Source organism: Gouania willdenowi, chromosome 10, assembly GCF_900634775.1.
Source record: "Gouania willdenowi chromosome 10, fGouWil2.1, whole genome shotgun sequence".
NCBI classification, from domain to species: domain Eukaryota; kingdom Metazoa; phylum Chordata; class Actinopteri; order Blenniiformes; family Gobiesocidae; genus Gouania; species Gouania willdenowi.
In genome coordinates, this window is record NC_041053.1 from 31,494,394 (window position 1) to 31,518,773 (window position 24,380).

A 24,380-nucleotide genomic window follows, 5' to 3' on the forward strand; every position below is an offset into this window, starting at 1 on the left:
TTTCCTTTAAATGGCCTATTTTACCAGAGTAAACAAAGCAATAATCAGCCTTCATTCATATTACATATTATTACAAGCAAGACAGTTGCTCAAACGTGCTTTGGCCCAAGTGGTATCTCTTCATGAATGAATAATGAATACAGATATGATAGGAGAGTGCTGAACACAGTAAAGGAATATGTTTGTCCTTGTGTAATACCAAAGCATTTGTTTAACTAAGCACTGACTCTTCTCATCTGGTAGTAACGGATTATATTTTAGCTCCATGAAGGGACTGGCGTATAATTTCTTTAGCATAAAAATTTAAGTTTTGATGGTTCATGTTTTTCAAGTTTTTCCAAAGACGTAAATTGATGGCATATTAACACGAATCACACTTCACGGATTTTAATATATTTTCTCTTTCTTTTTATTCAGCAACATTAGGATAAAAGTGTCCCAATCTAACTTCTTTATTTCCTATACTGTATGTTGCAGCCTTGAGTATTGGCGATACCAACATCAATGCGTCATCAGCACAAATCATGCATAGTTTTATAACTTATTTTGTAGTGTGGAAAACTGATCTATGTTATTAACCAATGGGTTACATACAGTTTAACCTTAAACAGAAGAATATTCTACAATTCAATAAAATAAATTAAAGGAACCTGAAAAATAACATTGATAAATCCAATTATATATTTTTAAAGTGCAAAATAACCACTAGTTTAACCTAAAAAAAAAAAAGGAATATTCAATAATTAAACAGAATAAATGAAAAATAATAATTAGAAGACCTTGATAAATAACCTCAAAACCAATGACAACAAATAGAACTTTAATAGTGCAAAAGTTTACTATCATTGTCAGTACTTAGTTGTACTAAGTGCTGGAGCGGAGTCTTGCTTATATCGGATTATTTATATGCAAGCCGAGAAAATTCAATCTGATTTTTTTAATTTATTTTTGGTGATATCGGACTGATTTAAGTGATTTCTGATATAAATATCATCAATATTATCAAAACACCCCTACAAAGCTTCAGCAATTGTCCTCAGGCTAAGTTTGTGTTCCTCAAGTTTTTAACCAAGGATATATTCGATAGAATGAGTCACAAACAGGTACTTATATTAAAATGAGAGATGGAGACATTTCTAACTTAAGTTGTGTTGCTATACAACATCTGTATAAGATGATTATTTGGGGAAACTGCACCAAAGTTTCTATAACTCTTTAAATAGTGTACCAGGGCCTGTCAAAAAAATCACTAAAGGGAAAGCAAAGAGTACATCAAAGGAATTCTCTGTCTACACCAGCACCAATGTTGCTATTCCTGCAATGAAAGACAGAGAGAGGCCTTTGTGAAAAAAAGAAGAGTGACACAAGCAGGCAAAGCAAACATGTCCAAAGTGCACCCCTCCAACTTTAAGTCAGTGTTTCTGGCATCATTTTATTTATTTTTTTTTACAAACACAGCGTGCTCATTAGTATCCAAGAGCAACACAAACCCCTGGTAACACAAACAGGCACACGCGTGCAGACATTTAGACTAGAGTGGTTTTCAATAGCAATCAACATCGACCTGTGATAATAACAGAGTTATAACAGGGTTTGTTTCTGCATGTGCACTAATACTTTCCCAAGGGGCCACTGTGAGCGTTTTCTATGATTTTTGTTCAAACAGGAGCTTTCACATAATGAGCAATATATTCACTGACATAAATCAAGTATACTGAGCTAAAAGACAGTGTGAGGTTATAAACCTTTGAACAAGTTCAATTAACATTTAAATGTATGAATTGTTTTCTCTCTGTGTTGATGGATATTTCTAATCAAGAAAACTTTTTTTTAATTTTTTATTCTGTATTGCAGTTGTCCAATTCTAAACTGAGTTTACATGCTTCATTGAGTCTGCACTGGTTTCTGTCAGAGCATACATAGTTGGAAACTTTCAGTGATGCCTTGAAATAGCTATTTGATAAATACTTCAATCAAATATAGTGTAAATGTAAGCAAGTTCAAAACTGGATTTCATTCATGGCAATTCCACTTTTATTCCATAAAATATTATGCCTTCCAAACCGCGTCATTTGTGCCACCAAATATGCTATCGATATCTCGATACGGCGATATATCGTGATATTTTTTTTCGCATGATCGATTATCGATATGCTTGCTCTAAGTATCAATTTTTTTTTTATATTTTTTTATTTATTTATTTTCAAAACCTTTTCTGCTTTGTCACTAAAATGTACAGGTAGGTTTTCACAGATGTTGTCACTGTTTGTTGAAGGAACCAATATTTTGTTTAATGGAATATTGCACTATAATGGTGTCACTGGTAAGAAAGACCCTATTTTTTGTTTACAGAAAGCACTATTGGAGATACTTATTAGTTTACATTGGTATGTTGACACTTATTTATAGAAATGTTGCACTAAAATAGTGTCACTGTTCATAGGACACCTTTTCAATTTATTGTCTTTCAGTGATAAAAAATAAAAATTGTATTTTTTCATTTAATCTTTTCCTTTTTTCTTGTCATGTCATAGATTAACGTAGATTGATTTCTAACCAATATATCAATAATCGCAGTATCGGCATATCGTGAGATAATTGTTACTGTGAGCTTTGTATCGTGTATCGTATCGTGAGGTCCCCACCCTACTGGGCACTTTTATAGATATATGTTGTTATGTTGTAAAAGAATTTAAGAAAACAGAATCAGAATCTGTTGTAGAAGCAAAAGTTACACTATTTTGACAGTTTGATAAACATTCCACTTGTTTTTGATATTGGTACATGAATTACAGTTAGTTACCATTTACTTGTTCTTGCAAGTTTAAAAATAAGTAAATAAATAAATTGTATTTCATACCATTTTGCACTTGTAAAGGTGAAATTTGTAAATAATGACATTGCGACATCACACACGGCAATGTACTTACCGAGTAACTAACCTTGCTAAAAAGCATAGTATGATATTCATTATTTAATCGATTAGACCTAAATAAAAAAAATAAATAAATAGTGTATGCGAGAAACCACCACAGATAACTGTGTAAAAATTCACACAATGTTGGTTTGATTTAGTTGTCAGATGGACCGACTACATTTGGTAGTTTTGTCCTTTCTGTCAATTTATACAGGAAAACTAGTGAGCCTCAAACGATGAGGGAGATTTGCTAGCAGTGAGGCACTGATGTCTAAAAGTGCATAATTCCTGTCTCATTAGAACTTGACAGTGTGTGGATGTACAGCTGCTCTGCACTGTGACTTTGTGCAAGATACATCATCGCTGACATCCAGCCATCCTCCCCTTTCAGTTCTATTAAATATGATAGCAGGGTGCTGACAGACTTCCCATTCTGTCCGCTGTCCTTTGACTGCGCGGATTACGTTATTCATTTGAATAAAATATCAGTGCTCACAAAGCATAATGGGCCCTGTGAGGAATTCAATCATCTCAGATAATCATCATTATCAATAATGCCAGTTAATTACCATAACAATGAGGAAGCTAATAAATGAGGATGTCAAGGGAGAGCTACCAGGTTCAAAAAACAATGGGGAAAGTAATTTTTTTTTCTCTGATGTGAATGTTACCAAGGGTTTTTTTAGGAAACTTGCAAAAAAACTACATGATGCTATCATACATGTATCTAAAAAAATAAAATAAATAAAAAACCTTTGATCAAATCAAGTAATGTTATTAAGAAGCACTGTTGTTTAACATTCAGGGAACACAAAACCTATGTAGCATATATAAATAAAAAAATAAAATAAAGTATTATATGAGTTAAACATTGTAGCACTAAATGTTACCAAAATGAAGGTTTTTTTCTGGGATTTTTTACACACATTTTTATAATAATATTGCACTTTTCATAGACACTCAAAACGCTTTACATTGACGTACATTAGTCTTTCACTCCACACACGGTGGTGGTAAGCTACTATTGTAGCCACAGCTGCCCCCAGATTGTTATATGCAGTTTGACCTTTTGTATCTACATGTTAATAGTGTTTATACTATTTTTACTGTTTTACCTGTGTGTCAGTAAAGGCAAATACACTTCCGTGGGTCAGTTTGGAGATGGTTTCCTTTTGATTGAGGAAAACTGATGCTTTTGATCTCAATTTGTGTCAACAAAAACTTTGGTTCCATTTGGACTTTTATTTTGGAATGACACTGGCTTTGAAGTTGCAGCTGCTTATTCGGTATGTTTAGAAATGGGCGTGTTAGCAAACAAAGGGATGATAACCAATAGGAGTGTGACGAAATCTCGATATGGCAATAGATCACGATATTTTTCCGCACGATCGATTATCGATATGCTTGCGCTAAGTATTGTTTCTTTTCCTTTTTTTTCAAAACCTTTTCTGCTTTTTCACTAAAATGTGCAGGTACGTCGTCGCAGAAATTTTGTCACTGTTGAAGGAACTAATATTATAAATTATCGGAGATTGATTTCTGACCAATACAGTATATCGATAATCGCAGTATCGTCATATCGTGAGATAATCATTATTGTGAGCTTTGTATCGCGTATCGTATTGTATCGTGAGGTACCTAGATGTTCCCACCCCTAAAAACCAACACGGGTGCATGGGCAAATATGTGTATTAAGTAAGTATACTATGAACTTCTGTTATATATTGAAATCTATTTGTGTTACAAGATTTACAATCTACAATAACTTATTAGTGTATTTTATTTTATAATTTTATTTTATACTGATAATGGAAAATGCAGCAGTGAGTGAAAAATGGGCCCCTTTTTTCTTAGATTGCAGTAGGAAATGACTGCTATAAGCACAAGTCGTCAAACTATTCAACCCCTCCTTAGCGCCTTTTCAAAGTCACTTTAACAACAAATGTGCTCAGGTAAGAATTTTGACATTTTCTTGCTTCAAAAACTCTACAAAAGGCAAAGGAAGAAATTTACACTAAAGAAGGGCCAGAAAAAGCTAACACTGAAAAGATGACTAGCGGTCATCACTGGTTGGGTTCACCAAATATTTAGTGCTCCACTGCTTGTTCTGCTTATATGTGTCAGAAAGGGCACTGAACACTGAAGCTTACAGTGAAGCTGGTGCACAAAAGCAGTGGAGATTGGGTGCAAAACAGCCGCCTTCTTCAAATTTCCACTTTGCACTCCTACTGCACTTAAAAAGAAGAGCTGGGCTTTAAATTGTTTGAAGGCTTCCAACACATGCAAATTTAGGAGACGAGCTCCGACAAAATCAGCAGCAGCACCAGCACATAGTATGAACATGGCTGTTTGGTTTTTTTCACGTGTGAAAAGAGTCGACCAGGGCTCATTTGAAATCATTAAAAATCTTTTATTTTTAAAAACTATGAGCTCTGCCAAAAAAATTTGTATTATTAATCTTACTTTATTTTACTACTGTAGTGTGTGTGTATCTGATCCTTATTAATCAGTCTTTTACCTAATTATATACTTATTTAATGTTTATTCTTTCTTTCTTCTTTATTAAACATTTTTATTCTTTTAAAAGCAATTTCCCCCTGGGATTAATAAAGGAATTCTGACTGTACGTGGTATGAATTTGTTGTCAGCCAATTAGATACATTTTTGAATATTACTATAAAAACATATTTTTTGCAACAACAAAGTTTTTTTTTTTTTTTTTTTTTTTTTAAATAACATCAGAAGTTTAATGCCTTGCTCAGGAGTCCACAGTATTGGTGAATATTGCTCAATGTTTTCTGCACTGTCTACTTTTATTACCAGATATGAATCAAAGAAAACCTCATTAAGATGAAACTCACATGCGTTAACTCATACAGACAACCATCAGTTTCAATGCAAGCGTGTCATTAAAGCACCAATCATTCAGCATGCACCGAAGGACCAGACACTAACTTAATATCTAATGGTCATTGTGGACTCAAAATTGTGATGGAATAGATGATTTCTGAGCATGCCGAGTAAAGGTTTGCAGCAAAAAGCGAGATTGCACAGGAAAGTATAACATAGCAGGCACAAGAGAAAAGCATTGTGTTACACTGACATTTCAGCACCTGTCACTCGAATTATAAAGAGACTACAGCAGCTATAGGAGTAACATGACATTTGTTTTTGTACTTACAGATTTGGCAGTAGCTGAAATGTACTGGACGACCATCTCACGTTTGGTGCTGAGGTCTTTTTCTCGCAGAGGGGCTTTGCGTTCTTCATTCAGGTTCATGTCCTCCTGGATACACACAGAACCAGCCACAACAATATTCATGTATATTAGAGACCTCATTAAATATTCGGAAAATAACTTGAGATTTTTCTTTTTAATGAGGAACAAGTCACATTTGATCACGATTTATCAAAACGGCAAAAGTATAAAAATATTGAGGGATTCCTCAATGATCCCATGGTTAACTTGTAGGTTAAAGTTATGTATGACAGCTATGACTGGGCAACATGGACCAAAACTCATAACGACATTTTTTCTCAAAATGGCAATATACGATACAAATCTTGATCATTATAATTCAGGGTAAAATTTGCTAATTCAAAATGCTACACAGGCACATTTATTAACAAACATTTGCACAAAATGTGCCACTTTTGGCTTTTTTTTCCTATGAGGGACAGCACGTGTGAGTGAGTGGATTAGTGGATTTTTAGGGGAAGATCTGGGTTAGGACTCACTTTGAAATCCTTATAACTGTGCTTTTATTGCTGTTCTGAGAAGTAGTGAAAGCAGCGACTACTAAAACAAGTATTTTAAAACAAATATTATAAAAGCTATAAAAAAATATACATATATATTGATATAGGCAATATTGTAATTTTCTATATCAACAAAATAGAAAGCTCAATATATCTTGAATCTCGTCCAGCCCTAATGACAGCCCAAGGGGTAATTGCAAACTCGAGAAAATATATGTAAATAATCATTTATTGTATTTTTACTTCATTATGTCACACAGAATGAATGGCATTGAAGTAAAATTGGGCTTTAAAATCTACCTGCCCTATGACAGAGACCAACTCCCCCATTAGAGTTTGTCATAACATATTTAAAAACTACTCTAAATTAGGTTACATGTTTCAGGTAATAGACATCACTGTTTCATGCCCACCTTTCCTTCTAAAATAAATCCTGCCCTTTAATGTCTGAATAAATCTATTTCTATCAGTCTTTTTTTTTTTGTTAGAAACACAGCAGCATAAAAATAATAATGGCAGTAATAATTAGTCCTTGAAATGAAAGCGGAAAGGCAGTGGCAATAAAAACTGTAGTCTTCAAATCTGCACAGAAAAACAAAAATCAAACGCTGCCTCTATTGAATCCAGGCAATGATCTCAGAATGGCTGGATAGGCAGTATCCATGTGGCATTGGGAGCATTATCTTCATGTTACTTTATTCTGCATTACAAAAGATTTCTTTCATGTGAGAGACATCAGGGGGTTGGAGTGAAGGCCTGACAGAGTACTAAAAGCTAGGGAATGACATGATGATTAGAATGGAGGGGGATGTTTATCACAGGCACTCACACAAAAAGATGGCAAGAGTGAACACAGCAGCGGAAAAACATCTTCCTTTGAATTTAAGGCAGTGAGTGTGCACGTCATGGAGGCATGCTGCCCTCTGCTGGAGGTAAAGAACACAAGTTGTGTCCTTCAAGGCACTTTTCTTCATCCGATTTTGGGTGAAGAAAATCAAATTGTATATATCACCTCTCCACAGTAACATTGTAAACAGTAGTGTACACATACAGAGGTCTGATCGTTTGAACTGTACTATTCCCCATCCCATTTAAAATATTTCTGTTTATCTCTTCCTTCAGAGGACACTGTGACCTAAAATTGTGAGCCAGCTTTCTAATAGTAAACACTCACAGGTTTAAAAACACAAAACACATTGTTCCCAATGTTTGGTGGAAGCAAAACTTGCAGCAGGAACTTTTTATACCTAGAGGTGTCCAGACTGGTGGGAACCAGTAGGTTATTAATTAATCTTTGATCCCAGCTAATCCATCTCTTTAATTGGTGTTCAATAAAGAGAGCGCCACTGGCAGGGGAGAATACATTACCAATGAAGTATGGGTAAAGGTGGAATATGGGCCAGTTGTCAGAGGGTGAAGAAAAAAAAAAAAATTGGAAAAGATGAGCCCTACATTTTCAGGATCTAAAATGACTGATGAAGCCTAATTATATCCTCCAAGGATGCACAAAGAAGTCTCAGGGTAATTTGACAATTGGGAAAAATACGAGGTTTGTGTCTGTTGAACAAACAACAACTATTTATACAGTGTTTTTGTTGAAGCAAGTACAAAATCTATTCATTCTGACAAAATGTATGTTCTCAATTAAAGCCTACAGCCCTTTGTATTTTGCATGTTCCTTCGTTCCTCTTTTGATTGAGCACCATGATGGCTGATTTAGTGTCGATCTCAATAAAATAAATATGCTGTTCAAGAGCAGTACATACATAACTAGCAGACTAATGAGCTAAACTTCCACTCTAATATTAGAGCCTCTAACCTTACTGGTTTGGGAAATTTCTCATATCTATCTTGAAATTGACGATATAATTGTGAAGTGTTGATGCTGGATCAAACCAATGATGCCAATGTAAAGTCCTTGACTGGCCAGTCACCTTAGCCAAGACGAGTAAGTGTTTAACTGTCTGTACTACAGGTCTGGCAGCACCGCACCTCGGGAGATATTAAGCGTTCAGATTTTTGGTCATCATTAAACTGCGACACAGTTGCTGCCAATTGTTTCACATTTTGACTTCCATCAAACATCTAGACCAGGGATGGACAACACTATCATCACAAAATGTGATTGTATCTAATCTGAGGGCCACATTATCAACATTTGTCAGCATTTAGAATAATGACTAATCTGATAATTAATACAGAGGGGAAAAAGGTTTTGTCTTTTTTTTTGTCTTTGTGGTTTTGTCAGTTTTTAGTCATTTTGTGTGTTTTTGGAGTGACTATGCGTGTGTCTTTGTGTTATTGTCGTAATATTGTTCATTTTTCTCTCATTTTCTGCATTATGTTGTCGATTTGTGCGTTTTTGGCATAACATTCTGTATTTTTGTTATTTTCTATATTTTCCTATCATTTTGTGTAATTTTGTTGACAATTTGTGTCTTTGGAGCTATTATGTAATGTGCTGTTGTTTTTTTGTGTTTTATTAATTACTTTCTGTATTATTGTGTGTTTTTGTGTACTTTGTACATTTTTCTGTCAATTTGTGTGTTTTGGGAGTTATTTTGTGTATTATGTTGGGGCAAAATTAGACCTAGGGGCAGCCAGTTGCCTGTCTGATCTAAACATTTACATTTCCGTACAATCTATGTTTCCCAAATTCATAAAGAAACAATATTCAACATGCTTAACTGACTGTCTGGACACTACAAAAGATCAATTAATGGGTAGTGTCACATAAATCCCAAAATACTGTAAATGGGAAAAGTAAAAACTACAGGGAAAAGTAGATCTCAGAAAAACCAAAGAAAGAAACGCTCTGCTTCAACTTCCAACTGTGACAAATCAATTATTTTGTCCACTACCCTCAAGTCGAATCCATGAGCGCGTTAATTCTCCTGGGGCCTGTTTTATAGACGTGGTGCAGAGTGGAACTGCTGAGGGATCACACAGGAGCTTATTACAAGGAGTGTTCATCCTGACAGGCTGACAATGGCACACAGAGCGGCACAAGAACTCCAAACTATCCATGGCGGCAGAGGACTGTGCCCTTCCTCTTTTAATGGTTCTTTATCTCTGCATGAACATCCAAGACATTCAACATTTCCATAGGTGAGCAAATACATAATGAAATCAGCTCAGGTTAATCTTTTGTAGGTGTGTTAGGCTTGTTGTCGGTACAACTCTGAGGAGAAAAAAAAACATGGCCATTGTACAATTTTCTTGTGAGAAAGCAACAAACAAGACAGATGAATAAATCGTCACAAGCAAATTTGCCCTCAAAACTTTGACTGTTTAATCTTTGTATTTTAGGATCCTAAAATACAAACAACACAATTTTGATTCTACAAACTGATTATCAATGGTAACCTACATACTTACTGACCCGTTAGGTGTTTATTTTGTGCTGTGACCATCCAGAGCTAGCTAACTGGCTGGCTACTGGCTAGGCATCGTCAAGGCTTCACATCAACACTCATTTGTTACTGGCAAATAAAGGTTGTAGTGTGGCAACTGTTATGAAAACCTATCACAGTTAGACGCCAGGTTACCAATGCCAAGTCACCAGTGAATGGCAATGGTAACTTCATTATTAACACTCACTCTGCCTCATATTAGACAACATGACTGCAGGAATAGTGAAAACAAATATGGTAGAACTGAATTTAGAGTTACCAATACTGCATAAATAGATTGACAGTGGTTTAAAATGTTTTTTAAAGTATAAAATTATAATCATAATGTCATTTATGACATTAATCTCCATCAGTGAAGCATTCACAAATTTATTTCTAAGGTTGACTATTGAAGAATTTGGAAACACGCCAAGTAGGTATGTGGAGGTGAAAGTAATGGATTACAAGTATTCATGGTACTTTTTTGAGTATATTTCTAATAGGAGTGTCCCCATCTGATATCGATCCGATATCAACCAGAAAACAAATATCGGATTTTATCGAACTGCATCTAAAATCTCAGATATATATTATATTATATTTATTCAATTGTAGAATACTGTAGATTATGTTGAAGGTTAAAATGTAACCAATTGGTTAATAATAAATAGGTCAGTTTTTCTCATACATACTGTTACTGACTATTGTTCTCTGTTTGAGTAACATCACTTGATCAAGCCTTTTCTAACATTCCACGCTACAAATAAGTAATAAAAGTATGTATGATTTTTGCGGATATTGTATTGGATCAATATCTGTATCGGCCAATAATCAAGGCTGCAATATCGGTATCGGGACATCCCTAATTTCTAAGTCAGTAATTTTACTTTTACCTCAGCTAATTCATTACATTTCTACACCCAACAGTTACTGAGCAATTTAATGCTGGTTGTTAATTGAATTAATTGGTGTTATTTTATTTAAAAAAAAGAATTGTACAAACCTTTTATTTTACACAAATGCCTTTGTTGAAAATAATATAAGTTCTAATTGTGTAAGATTTAGTTTATACATGAGATGTTTACTGTATGCAAGCAAAATTTATTACCAAAAAAGATTGTGGGAGGTGAAAGTAACTCGTAACTTTTACTTTGAGTACTATTTCATTGAGCTACTTTTTATTTGTACTTCAGTATTTCATGTATGACTATCAAGTAACAGAACTCTATTTGAGTAAGATACATCAGCACTCTTTACACCTCTGCCTGCAGGTAACAAAGTATTACAAATATATGATACACAATATCCTGTGCTCTCAGATAATTGCTTTATGAGTTCTGCCTCTTGTTGCGGCACATACGCAACAAAGTTGGCAGAGAGATTGATCATCATTGCTCATTTCCCAGTAGGAGAACCAGAGGAAGTCCTAGGACACACTGGAAAGACTATGGCCCCTATTTCTGTGACCTAAAGTGCAGCTTTGTGCTGCGTTTTGATCACATTGCCTGATTTCTCAGAGTAGCATTTTGCTCCCTGCGCCGTTTTAGGCGTGTCCATAAAAATCAGACGTACTGTAGAGATTAAGCAGCGCAGGTCAGTTGGAGGACAACACGGCGCGCCATGCGCTACGATAACGGATTAGAAAAAACAGGCTTCGCTCCATTGAAGGTGTTTTACATCACAGGCAGGGTCAGTGCAGATTGTAGACACAATGCCAGTGTTTGCCTGCATAAACAGGATTTTAAACATATGCAATTTTCCCAGACAGAGGGGAGTAACAGTGCGTGGTGCAGTATGCGTGCGTCATCGTCAGCCTACAGTGTCCAAGCAGAACTTCCCCTCTTAGTTGATGTTAACATTATTCATTCAAATGACATTTATTACATGATTGAACCAGCTTGAAGCCTGAACCAGCTCTGGCTGTAGTTTTTGGTTTTTAAATTGCCAGATTTTATGATTTGCTAATTGTGCTGTAAGGTCCAAATTTGCTTCATTCAGTGTGACTTTAATGTGCTTTGTGCAAGTATGTTCCTTAACTTCCTCTGCTTGGACTTTCAAAGCAGCACAATGGCTTTCGATTATAAAGCTATTTATTGTGGGTTTCTTTTTTCAGTGGGTTGACGCTGCACGTAATTAAAGAAAGTTTGATAATATTGTACCTTACCATGTATTTTATAAATACATTATTATTCCTAATATTTACCCTTAATAATCCATGAAATTCTGTTATATATTTTTTCTCGTACTTGTACTGTCCTTGCTTAAAGCTGCAGTATGTAGAATTGTGAGACTTGTATAGAAACAACCAAACTATCCCCTCCCCTCCCTGTTTCAAAATGTATCTCCTTGAAAGTGTGCAACTGTGGAGCTCTTAGCAACTTTTTACTCAATAGAGACTAGTGACAAATGTAGGTTCTCTATCTTGCGCTATTGGAGTGTTTTCTGGTGTTTTAGAGACTCTGACATGAAAGCTAGTCTCACTCTCTAGTTACTGTCTTGCAGCAGAAATCCCAACTGTAGGTCAGAGCAGACCCACTCAACTACACATCCAGACTGCAAATGAATTGGATTGATTCTCTCCACCTTGGATAAGCTTCTCTTAGGTTTACATACAATTTATCCCGCTTGTTCTCAAATTTAGACTGTTGCTTCACCACGTTGGTCTTCCCTTTTTTGCTTGCTTTGCTGTGTAACCGTTGTGTCTAACGCTGTAATGGGTACTTCTCCTTCTGGAAGGTCCGCCATTATACTTTAATACAGAGGACGTGAAAGCAAATCATCTTTAGTCGGGCATCAAATAGTAACTATTAAGGATGCACCGATCAATCGGCCGGCATGCCTCTACTACAGAGGATAACAACAACAGCACGATGAGCTTAACATGTCGGCAGTTTTGCAGTTTTACACAAAAAAGAAAAGAGAGCAAAGGATCGCAATTTGTAATTCCTGTAACGCGGAAAAAGCCTTGGTGGAGATGCAAACAAAACGCTATGTCATTCAACATTTAAGAAATCACCACACCGCTCAGTATGCAGCATTTGAAGCTGTAGTAATCAGAGCCAGGGATCCACTGAGGGCATTTATCAGTGAAAAGAGCAAAGCTACTACGTGAAAAATGATGGAGTTCATGGCTTTGGATATGAAGAAAAATCTTCCACTAATGTATAAGTAACTGCAATAAGCGTGAGAACAACTAACCTGTCATGTTCATTCTGTCATTACCCTTTGACTTATGAAAATGTTTCACATGCTGCACTTTATTATTTCTGTAGAATGTTTGACTTTTAGCTTTTGTCCTGTCAGCTGTTGCAAGTTATTTTTAGAATAATATTTTTACATTTAAATATCCACAAAGCTGCTGCATTTGGACATTTTTTATTTTTGCACTACAAGGAAATCTAAAACTTAGGACACTTTATTAGTGATTTAAGATGTTTTGTTAGTTTGTCCTGTAGATTATTATTGTATCACCTCCCCCAAACCCTGGGATTTTCTTTCTTTGTACAACCAAAAATACTGCTGTGCACTATATTTTAGTCAAAGAGCTCCAAACAGGTCTGCAGTGTAACCTGATGGACACGTTTATTTCGTTTTTAAAATGTGAAAAATGAAAGACTTTTAATTTATATTTGAGATAACTACCTCATGTGCAGTTAAAACAACACGCTTGTAATGTTTCACAAATATTGTTCAATGTTTTACAGTAAAATAAGATTGAAACATACAAGGTGTACGATGTCAGTCATGAAAAAAAAATCGAGATCAGCCAAAAACAGTATCGGCAGATCAGGCTTTTAAAAAAAAAAAAAAATCGGTGAGTGATGATCGGCCAGAAAAATTGCAATCGGTGCACCCCAAGTAACAACCCAAACTGCTTGTAAAAAGATCTCTGATTTGCTGAAAAGCCGCGTCACGCTCCTGGATTTCTAAACCTCTTATACAGAGCCAGGATAAGGTGCAGAGGTCCTGTTTCCTATCAGAACACTTTGACTTACAATACGCTCAAAGGTGATTATGGATTTTTGACCAAATAAAGGCAAAAAAGCATAGACACTGCAGCTTTAAACTAGCTGTATGCCATTTGTGCAATGTGAAAAAGTTTTCCCAGTGAAAACAGGGTAGAATTTTTGCCTTGCCATTAATGCACAGTTGGTGGTCCCACTAATTTGACATGGGTCAGTCCCAATCTTTTTTAAGCAACTGAGATCTAAGTCTACAACATGTAGCAGCAAAATACCAATAATAACAGAAAAAGAAAAAAAAGAGCGAATAAAAACTCGGGCTTATACTTATTTCAGTAACTCCCTCATTAAAGAAACAACGTTTACAGTTCATACTTTCGATCAAGAAGTACACAAATAAGTAACCCTTTTATTACTGTAATTTTGCTTCCAAAACCAGCGAGCAAAGCCGTGTCAAATGTCAAAGAACCAAACATGCCTTCTGTGTTGTCTGTCACTCAGCAAATTGAAGCCTGGGTTTAATGTCACGCCACTGTGAGCACAAACATAGTAATTGAGCGCTGAGCTGAGTGACAGAGATGAGCAGCCAGCCAAGAAAACACTGAGCAGTCGCCTGATGAAAACTACCAGCACTGGTGACATTTCTCTGGCTCTAGCAATAAAGACCATTGTATGAGGAGGGAAAAAAAGGATAGGCACGATACAATGAACACACATATAGACGTACACACATACACAAACACACAGTTCAAAGACATCATCCACAACCTATGCAATGAAGCTGGAGTAATTCAGCTCCTCACTTCAAAGAGAAGAGCTGAAAGCCTTTTGTTAAACTTCAATCCTCCAGTACATGAGACCAAAAATTTTAATGTAAAAACACAAGTGTGACAAAACTTTTACCCCACAGACGAGTGCAAAGTCAATTTCAGACTGTGTAGTTACTCTGTAGTGGCTCGAGAATTGTCACAACTGTGTCTCACAAAGGCAGGACATCCAAACGTCACATACTGTACATTTGTCTTTGCTTTCAAAGTGCATAGCAAAGCAAATTGCAAAAGACCCACAATGTGGAAGTAAACAACAGAGTGAGATTAATTTGTAAAAAATAAAATAAATATTAAACCGTTGCCAACAAAAGTGAGTACACCCCTAAGTGAAATTGTCCACATTGGGCCCAATTAGCCATTTTAGCGCCCCGGTGTCATGTGACTTATTAGTGTTACAAGGTCTCAGGTGTGAATGGGGAGCAGATGTGTTAAATTTGGTGTTATCACTCTCACACTCTCTCATACTGGTCACTGGAAGTTCAACATGGCACCTCATGGCAGAGAACTCTCTGAGGATCCAAAAACAAGAATTATTGCTCTACATAATGATGGCCTAGGCTATAAGAAGATCACCAACACACTGAAACTGTGCTGCAGTACGGTGGCCAAGAGGACAGGTTCCACTCAGAACAGGCCTCGCCATGGTTGACCAAAAAAGTTGAGTGCACGTGCTCAGTGTCATATCCAGAGGTTGTGTTTGGGAAAGTGTGAAGAGCGTGTGGCGGCGACCAGATGAGGAGTACAAAAACAAGTGTGTCTTGCCTACAGTCAAGCATGGTGGTGGGAGTGTCATGGTCTGGGGATGTAGCTCCCCAGTGCTGCTGGCACTGGGGAGCTACAGTTCATTGAGGGAACCATGAATGCCAACATACTGAAGCAGAGCATGATCCCCTCCCTTCGGAAACTAGCCGCAGGGCAGTATTCCAACATGATAACGATCCCAAACACACCTCCAAAGCGACCACTGCCTTGCTAAAGAAGCTGGGGGTAAAGGTGATGGACTGGCCAAGCATGTATCCAGACCTAAACCCTATTGAGCATCTGTGGGGCATCCTCAAACGGAAGGTGGAGGAGTGCAATGTCTCTAACATCCACCAGCTCCGTAAAGTCGTCATGGAGGAGTGAAAGAGGATTCCAGTGGCAACCTGTGAAGCTCTGGTGAACTCAAGCCCAAGAGGATTAAGCCAGTGCTGGAAAGTAATGGTGGCCACACCAATGTTGACATTTTCACTTAGGGGTGTACTCACTTTTGTTGGCGGCAGTTTAGACATTAATGGCTGTGTGTTGAGTTATCGTGAGGACACACTGTTATACAAGCTGTACACTGACTACTTTACATTGTATCAAAGTGTAATTTCTTCAGTGTTGTCCCATGAAAAGATATTAAATATTTGCAGAAATGAGAGGGGTGTACTCACTTTTGTGAGATACTGTATTAGGGCTGAAACAATTCCTCGATTACAAAAAAGCTTTGAGGCAAATTATCTGCATCAAAGCTTTGTTTAATTCATGTCACATCACCAAAGTCCGTATCACGGCCGCTTTGTACGCGGTCTCATGTTTAACCTGGACTGAATTCTCTCTGACAATGGACACCGGTGGAGTGCGAAAAAGACAGATAATGTCTAAAGTGTGGGGCCATTTTATACTTTGCAAGGCAGACAACGTAGTCCAGTGTAGATGGATCTATCCTACCATAATCATAACAGACATGCTCATGTGGATGCCACTTCTACAAGCGGACTCAGCTCCTTTACAAGGTAAGCTACAGAAAGACACACGGACACACACACACACACACACACCCTCGTTTCTCATCTGCTCTTTACAGCACTTTGTGATTTTTATCTGAGAAAAGCGCTTTATAAATAAAAATTACTTACTTACTAATCTAGGTACTGGTACATTTTGATGTTTGTTTTATGATTACAGCTGAAAAGGTCTGATTCTTATTAATAACTGTTTTATTTACATTGATTTTTTATAAATTGTATACATTGTTTACCTGTTTGGTTTGATATTTTATTTTATATTCATCCTTTGTTCTCAGGTGGGTAAATTGCAATTCTTCTTTTGTAATGTATTGTATTAAAACAAAACTAACGCCAAATGGCCAGGTTAAAGTTTGTATTCATAGTTTTACATGTTTTACAGTAAGTTGACTTAACTCTGCCGGTGCCCATCTCCGGCTCACACTGGGTGCAAGACGGGGGTACACCCTGGACAGGGCGCCAGTCTATCGCAGGGCAGCATGGCATTTATAAACACTAAATGGTTAAATTGCAATAAATGGGCTCAGTTTTGGATGAATGTTGGAGTTGGAATAAATACCTCGGTTTTTTTGTTTTTAAATTAAAGCCAAATGCTTGATCATTTTACAGCCACGTCATTTTTGTTATGCGTTATTTGTTTTGGTTGCTTAAAAACACAAAAAAAAAAAATTATCCAATTAATCGATTCCAAAAAGAATCGATAGAGCCCTATACTGTATATTGTATAATCCTACAGCTCTAAAATTTGGCCAAATTATTACAACCTACCAACATTTCACAAAACACAACAGTGATGGGACAGAGTCTGATCAATTGAACAGCTTTGAAAACATAACTGGCGCATAGAGTCAGATAATAAAGCATTAGAAATTAAGAGAACAATCTTTTAACACACTTGCAAATGAAGAGCCTAAAGTTTTAGGCAAAATATAAGTAATATGTTCCCATTGTGAAATGACAAAGCATTTGAAGTTAACTTCTGAATTAAAGTTAACTTTTCTGTGATTTGTATATACAATATTGTCTGTTCATAATATGGACTACGAGTCTGAAATAAAGCTTATCTATCTATGCATCTATACCTTGGTATCTATTATTTTTAACTTTAAATATTTCTCCCAAATGCAGAAATAATGTCAGAGCCTCATAGTTACATAAATAAAAAGAAAATAAAGACATTTCTGGCCTAGACATTTAAAAGAAGCAAAGAAGAATCATCTCTGATCTCCTCCTGTGTGCATTTTCATTTGTTTCACTCGTCTTGCTTTTGAAAATGAAGTATATGAAGGATTGTACGAATTGACAGAATTCCGGTAAGTATTAGGAATTTTAGAAAACTGCAAAGCTGTCAAATGTGAACATTTTTAAACCAACGTTAAAGGCACTCTTTTTCTCTACTGAGTATGATTCAGAGAGAAATTTTTGGTTCTTGTTGCTGTTGATGTAATGTGTTTGTTGATGATTTTAAATGTTTTGGGTTTTTTTGCCGACTTTAATGTTCTTATTGTTTTAAATCTGTTGAATGTTTTCTGTTGCACTTTTTGATCATGTAAAGCACATTGAGTTGCCTTGTGTATGAAATGCGCTATTCAAATACATTTGCCTTGCCTTGTACTATATACACAAGCTGCAACAACACAGATGTTTGTCTTAGTCATATTGATTTTCCTCTAAAACCTTGGCAGATGTGACAGAGGTTTTTAGCTCTTTTTCCCAGAGATTCAAAAACCAATTAGACAGTGTTGGGGGGGGAAACCACCTGTCCTTTAGATCCTCAAAGATACAATATTATAATCCAGAATTTCTTGTGAAATTCTTCAAAGAAAATTAAAAATGACTGAAGCTTCTCTGCTCTTCATTATTCATTATTACCAACCATTTGCATGGCACTGATAACAAAATGAATAAATAAATGATTGTACTTTTTATTTATGATTGTAAAACGTGCTCACGTAAAAGTAGATTCTTATGTAAATTTATAACAGTGGTAGTTTGAGAGCAAAAGAAAGCATAAAGCATCTGAAGATAGCTTTCCAAATTTATAATCAGATACTTATAATCCACATCAACATATTATGGATGCAAAGTCATTTGAATAAAAATATTGCTGAAATAAAGTTCAGTGTATTGAGGTGAGAGAAATCATATTGTTGATGATCATGTTGCACTAATAAAATTTTCAAGTGGGAGAAATAAAAACATCCAATAATGAAAAAGAAAGAACTGAAAATTACCATCATCTTCTCAAAGAGGTCCATGACTTCTTTTTCTGAAAGATTCATGGATCGTTCATCAAAGAGTGGTTGAGGAACAGGAAGTTCAGACTGGATAGAGAGGGGATCTGTTGGGTGTTGAATCAAAGGTTTCTCCTTCTTCGCCCCTGCCTTCCGGAAGCTGGTAATGCGATCCCGCTGAAAGATGACAAGAGATGTGTTCATATTAGGCAATATTAGTAGAGATTTTGGAATATCCAAAGGAAACACGAAAAAAGTTTGTAACCCTTCACTTTGTATTTTCACACAACATGTACAGTATCATGTAATTTAACACCAGAAAGTGATCTCACAGCACTTTTACTTACCACTGTATCCACATACAGTCTCAGTCTCCTGTGTGTGTGTGTGTGTGTGTGTGTGTGTGTGTGTGTGTGTGTGTGTGTACATTAGTGTAAACACTACAGACAAGTGCACTGCTTACATAGTAAGTCACGAGATCCCTCTGTGAATTAATAGACAGTAATACGATGAATGTCGTGCAGCAGTGTTGGGTGCAAGTAAAAAACAAAAGTGAACAGCATGCAAACATTCAGTGTTAGTAATATTGGTTTGAACATTAGATAGAGATCGTGCAAAATGAAAGGAAATCACATCAAATGGAGAGACATGCATGATGATGGCATATTTGATGTGAGGAATGACAGTTTACTGAAAGAGTTTGAGATGGATCAAGCAAACAAATGGGTAAAATTGTATGTTTTTAAAATATTTTATTAGTGGATGAGCTTTAAAAAGTCCATATTTAGAAAGAGAGACACCTTTTGTCAGGGAAAATAAATGGTGATTGTGTTTTTTCCATATTTGTTACATATTTCAAGGATAATTTTTACACAATCATGAACTCAGGACAACTTGGGTCAAGACATTTTCGGCAGAAAATGTTTTTTTTTTAATATTTTTGTTATAGCCAAGAGTAAAATAATGTGTCATGGTGTCAACTATGATTCTGACATTGAAAAGTATTTAAAATGTTGTCAAATTATTTGTATAGGGTCATTCCAAAAAATGTTCATGAAAATCAGAAACGTTTACCAATTATTGCTTAATAATTAACTCGTCACACTAAATGTTTAATATGATAGGATGAATACTATTTGGAAAATGGCCAATTTAGCGAGGGGGGGTATGTGATGATATTCCAGAATATACAATATATACTCTCAGAATATACAAACATATGTGCTATACATCCTATCTGGTGGACATGCCAGCCCCTCAGAATTGGAAAAAAATTTGTTGGGGTTTCCGGCTCCCAGTAAACAACTTTGCATATGCCTCAGCTCCCTGTAATTTGATCAGCTTTGAGTTACAGTATGTACGTAGACCGTTCAAATCACTAATGATTAGTCCGATATATGCAAGTGGTTTTTTTTTCGGATTTCAAGAATTATTATTAACAATCTCTTAAATGGTGTAGCCCTTGTGGGATGTTTGATGCATCTCTATTTCTCTATTTCAGTGAAACGTCTCATGCAGTCATGATGTGACAAGAGATGATAGAAAACAAAACAATTGACACCGAAATGAAACTAAACACCTTACCATATCATCAGCCAGTGTTTTTATGTGTATATTCTGTTGAAGGGAGGTCACAGTGTGAAAAACCAACACAGATCCAACAGAAAACACCAAAGGGCAAAGTTTGCATCCCATCTGATAGACACATGTGCATTACTCTCTGGACTGTATCTCATTTTCCTCTAAGAAAATCAATTGAATTTGAGTTCCTATTTGCATATACATGCTAAAAGTAACAGTGTGTATGCTAAGTTTTCTCAGAGGTGAAATGAGGAAATCCTGAATGCTGTACATTTGTAGGATGCAGCAACATTTGATGAAGATAAGACATAGAAGATAAATGTGTAAATAAATACAGGCTCAAACATATTCCAGAAATATCCCAAAAGAAATGTACCAGAAGAACACCAGCCTGCACCCCTGGACTACATGCACGTATGAAGCCCTTAAAGTGACATGAATATTTTCTCTTTTATTAAATACGTTTTACGGCTGGCGAAAAACGTATGCATGAGCACGTAAACAGTTTCACGTGTGTGTGTAAATGCATAGAGTTTGTTAAATGGAAATGCTGTCTGTGATGCACCGAAATCTGTGAAACATAATAATTATACGTGCTCACGAATAACATTTAGTATTAATATGTTCAAATTTAAAGTTAGTGTTGTTGGGTTTATGTTTTTCAGGTTTAGGAAGAGACATTTCTGGAAGAACAGTGTTACCACCGGCCGGGGGAAAAAAGGACCTTATTTATAGGGGTGGGAGGGGTGGGGGAATCACCAATCTATTAATCATATTTTTTTATTGATGATTATGAATTGGTTCTTAAATTTCCAAAAATGTTGTTTTATTTTTGGGTCTTTTCCAAATTGCAATTAGGGCTGGGCGATATAAACCAAAACTCATACCTTAATATTTTTTTCTCAAAATGGTGATTTACAATATAAATCTTGATAATTTGAATTCAAATTAAGTATGACCAAAAAGACAATTCTGGGATAAATTTGCTGAGCCAATATGCCAAAAGGGCTCATTTATTAACAAACAGCTGGACAATATGTGCCACTTTAAGGGAGACATTATGTGTGAGTGAGTTCTGTAGCAAGGTCTGGGTTAGGATTAGGGCTGAACAATTTTGGAAAATAATCGAATTTTTGTCCTCAAAATTGCGATTTAATATGCGATTATTTTTTCAAGGGCCTCTTGTGATATAATTTCCAATGAACACAAGCAATACATCAATCTGTTTCATAATACACAATTTTAGATTTATTTAAGCTTTAAATAAATATAAAATATACATTTTAAAACACAGATTACAACAACAAATCTGTGGCTTTACCTCTTCAACATATTTAACTAACTTCACGTTTCATGAAACATGTAAACATGTGAACTGCACTTCTTAAACACTCTCTGAACTTAACAGGACAGTCTATAAATAAATAAAAGAAACAGATATAAAAATAAAAAATAAAGCTTACTAATCCAGTCAGTAACATCACACATACTAAAGTGCAGGAAAAGTAAGGAGAACTAATATCTGCTTTAAGCAATTCGACATTTCTTAGGTAAATCAAACTCCCAACAAACTTAAAATAAATTGAAATTTAATATTGCAAATGCATTAACCGTTCAGCCTTAGCTAGGATGCACTCAGAAATCCATCTAACTGTGCTTTTTCATGCTGTTCTGAGAATTAGTGAAAGCAGCGACTCCTAAAACTAGTATTTTGATACTAAATAAGATGTTCAAAATATGTATATCGATATAGGTGATATTGTAATTTTAATACATTGCCAAAATACAAAACTTGATATATCTTGAATCTCGATATATCGGAAATAGCTGGGTTTCAGTCACATGATTATTATGACGCGCAAAAAGAAGACGCAGGGCATGAAGTAAAAATGGAGAATCCTGTTGCAGAAAATCCGTATTGCACTGATTTAGATCCAGTTCAACACAAAGATACAAACAATTAGGGCTGCTCAATTAATCGAAATTCAATTATGATTTCGATTATTACACCCAACGATTACAAAAATAACATAATAAAGAAAAAACAATTAAAAAAATTATATATATACGTATAGATGTTTTTTTTTTACATATGTTTTATTTGCTAAATAAAACAAATCCACTATTTCGGACATCTACAAATAATAAAGCTTGGCACACACGTTATTAAAACTAACTTTGAGTTGTCTAATCCACGCACATGCAAGCTCCTCCCCTCTGCCCCGCCCTTCACAAAGTCAAAGCTTGTCTGCAGGCCAACACGAGGAAAGTTGTTGCTAGTGGTCTTGAAACATGGCAGGATAAACCCAGCAAAAACACTTGATAAACAAGCAAAGCCAGTCAAAATCTCTTCTGTGGGAACACTTAGAAAACATCACGTGCAAAAAGTGTTTTGTTTTGTGCAAAAGTGAACATAATTGATTTTAGTGTTTGAAGGATTTTATTTATGTTTAAAGAATATATGTTTTTTTGTACAAAAATAATTAACTCTTTGGTTGACAAATAATAGTTTGAATAATCGTGATTTCAATTATGACTAAAATAACTATGATTATTATTTTTTCTATAATCAAACAGTCCTACAAACAATTAATCAAAAAATATGTTGGCCGTGACCCGTACATCATGGAGATGAGTAAGTTTTTCGACAGAATCTAAAGATTTCCCGACCAGGCTCTGAGCACTGACTGAAACACCCACAGTGTGGGACTGAGCTCCACCGCAGGTCATTTATCCTTACTGCTGTACGACTGTACAATAAAACAGTGTGAGGCATTGTACTGTCTGTAAATATATCTCCTTGCCCCCGCCTGTTAATATGTATATAACTGTATCTGAATCCTTTATTCTTGCCTGTTAATATGTATATATCTGTTATCCTTTTTAGATAATGATAATTTTTCATTTATATTTTTCTATTTATACTTTTATTCTATGTATTCTATGTATAGCTTCTATTATTGTATTGTTTATTTCATTTTATCTTCATTGCACAATTTTCGGATGTCTTTCGGGGTTTTTTTTGTGTACTGCCTTCTGTTGTCTTTTTTATTGCATTTTTTATTTGAGCTGTCATGTCAGTTAATTTCCCCACTGTGGGATGAAAAAAGAATCTATCAATCTATCTATCTATCTATCTATCTATCTATCTATCTATCATCGAGGCTGTTGATATCACAAACTATCTGGTTCTTCAGACATCCTACAACAACAAACATCAGATGAAAGCCTATAAAAGTATGAAGGAATATAACTTTTTTGTGAGCGGGTGGGTCCACAACCTCTGTACCAAAGGGCTCCGCGATGATTATCGTTTGGTCTTTGTTCGGGAGACTGTTTGTTTGTATAGTATTTTATGTGTTAAGATGCTAGCAGCTAGCTAATGGCTAAAATGTAAACAAACATGCAAAACATCTTAACGACGACGTTAGCCTGACAGTCAAGGATAGAAGAAGTTTGTTTGTCACATACATATATATACTACTACTGAATAGTACTTTATGACATGTAGTGAAATAGCATGTGGCTGTTCAGCTTTTACTGTGCGCACAGTGTGCAGGGGTGAAAGAAAGAAGGAGCAGGGGCAGAACAGCCTAAAAAGTCCCAATTAAGTCCATATTAGATTACCAGTAACTTAATAATCATTACTTAGTAAATGAGCATTTAACGACAACCTAATGCTATATAAACACAGCAAAAAAAACTAAGTTAGCTCGCTAACATACTTCTGACGAGGTAGTCGCTACAGATACGGGCATCAGCAGACTCAGCTTCTCCCGACCGCAAACGTAGATTTAAAATCCACTTTTTACGGTGTTGCTTTGTGAACGACAATCTTTGGTAATCTATAAAATCTCTTTTCCTTTTCTCGGTTAGAATGATTGGAGCAGCCGTAAACTACACAAAACATGGGCATTTTGTTTATTTCAGACG

The 24,380-nt window shown here is 35.7% G+C and overlaps 1 protein-coding gene across 6 annotated transcripts in view; it reads right to left on the reverse strand.

Annotated features, from left to right (window-relative positions):
- Nucleotides 1-24,380, reverse strand: part of diaph2 (diaphanous-related formin 2) — a 464,914-nt gene that overhangs the window by 424,793 nt on the left and 15,741 nt on the right. For 5 of the 6 annotated variants that reach the window (XM_028459306.1, XM_028459308.1, XM_028459310.1 and 2 more), the window contains exons 3-5: nt 20,451-20,483; nt 18,867-19,043; nt 6,099-6,203 (exon numbers count right to left, since the gene is read on the reverse strand). In XM_028459306.1, the coding sequence (XP_028315107.1) occupies nt 6,099-6,203; nt 18,867-19,043; nt 20,451-20,483 (315 nt within the window). The remainder of the gene's footprint in view (nt 1-6,098; nt 6,204-18,866; nt 19,044-20,450; nt 20,484-24,380) is intronic. The other variant, XM_028459309.1, reaches the window with a different exon arrangement.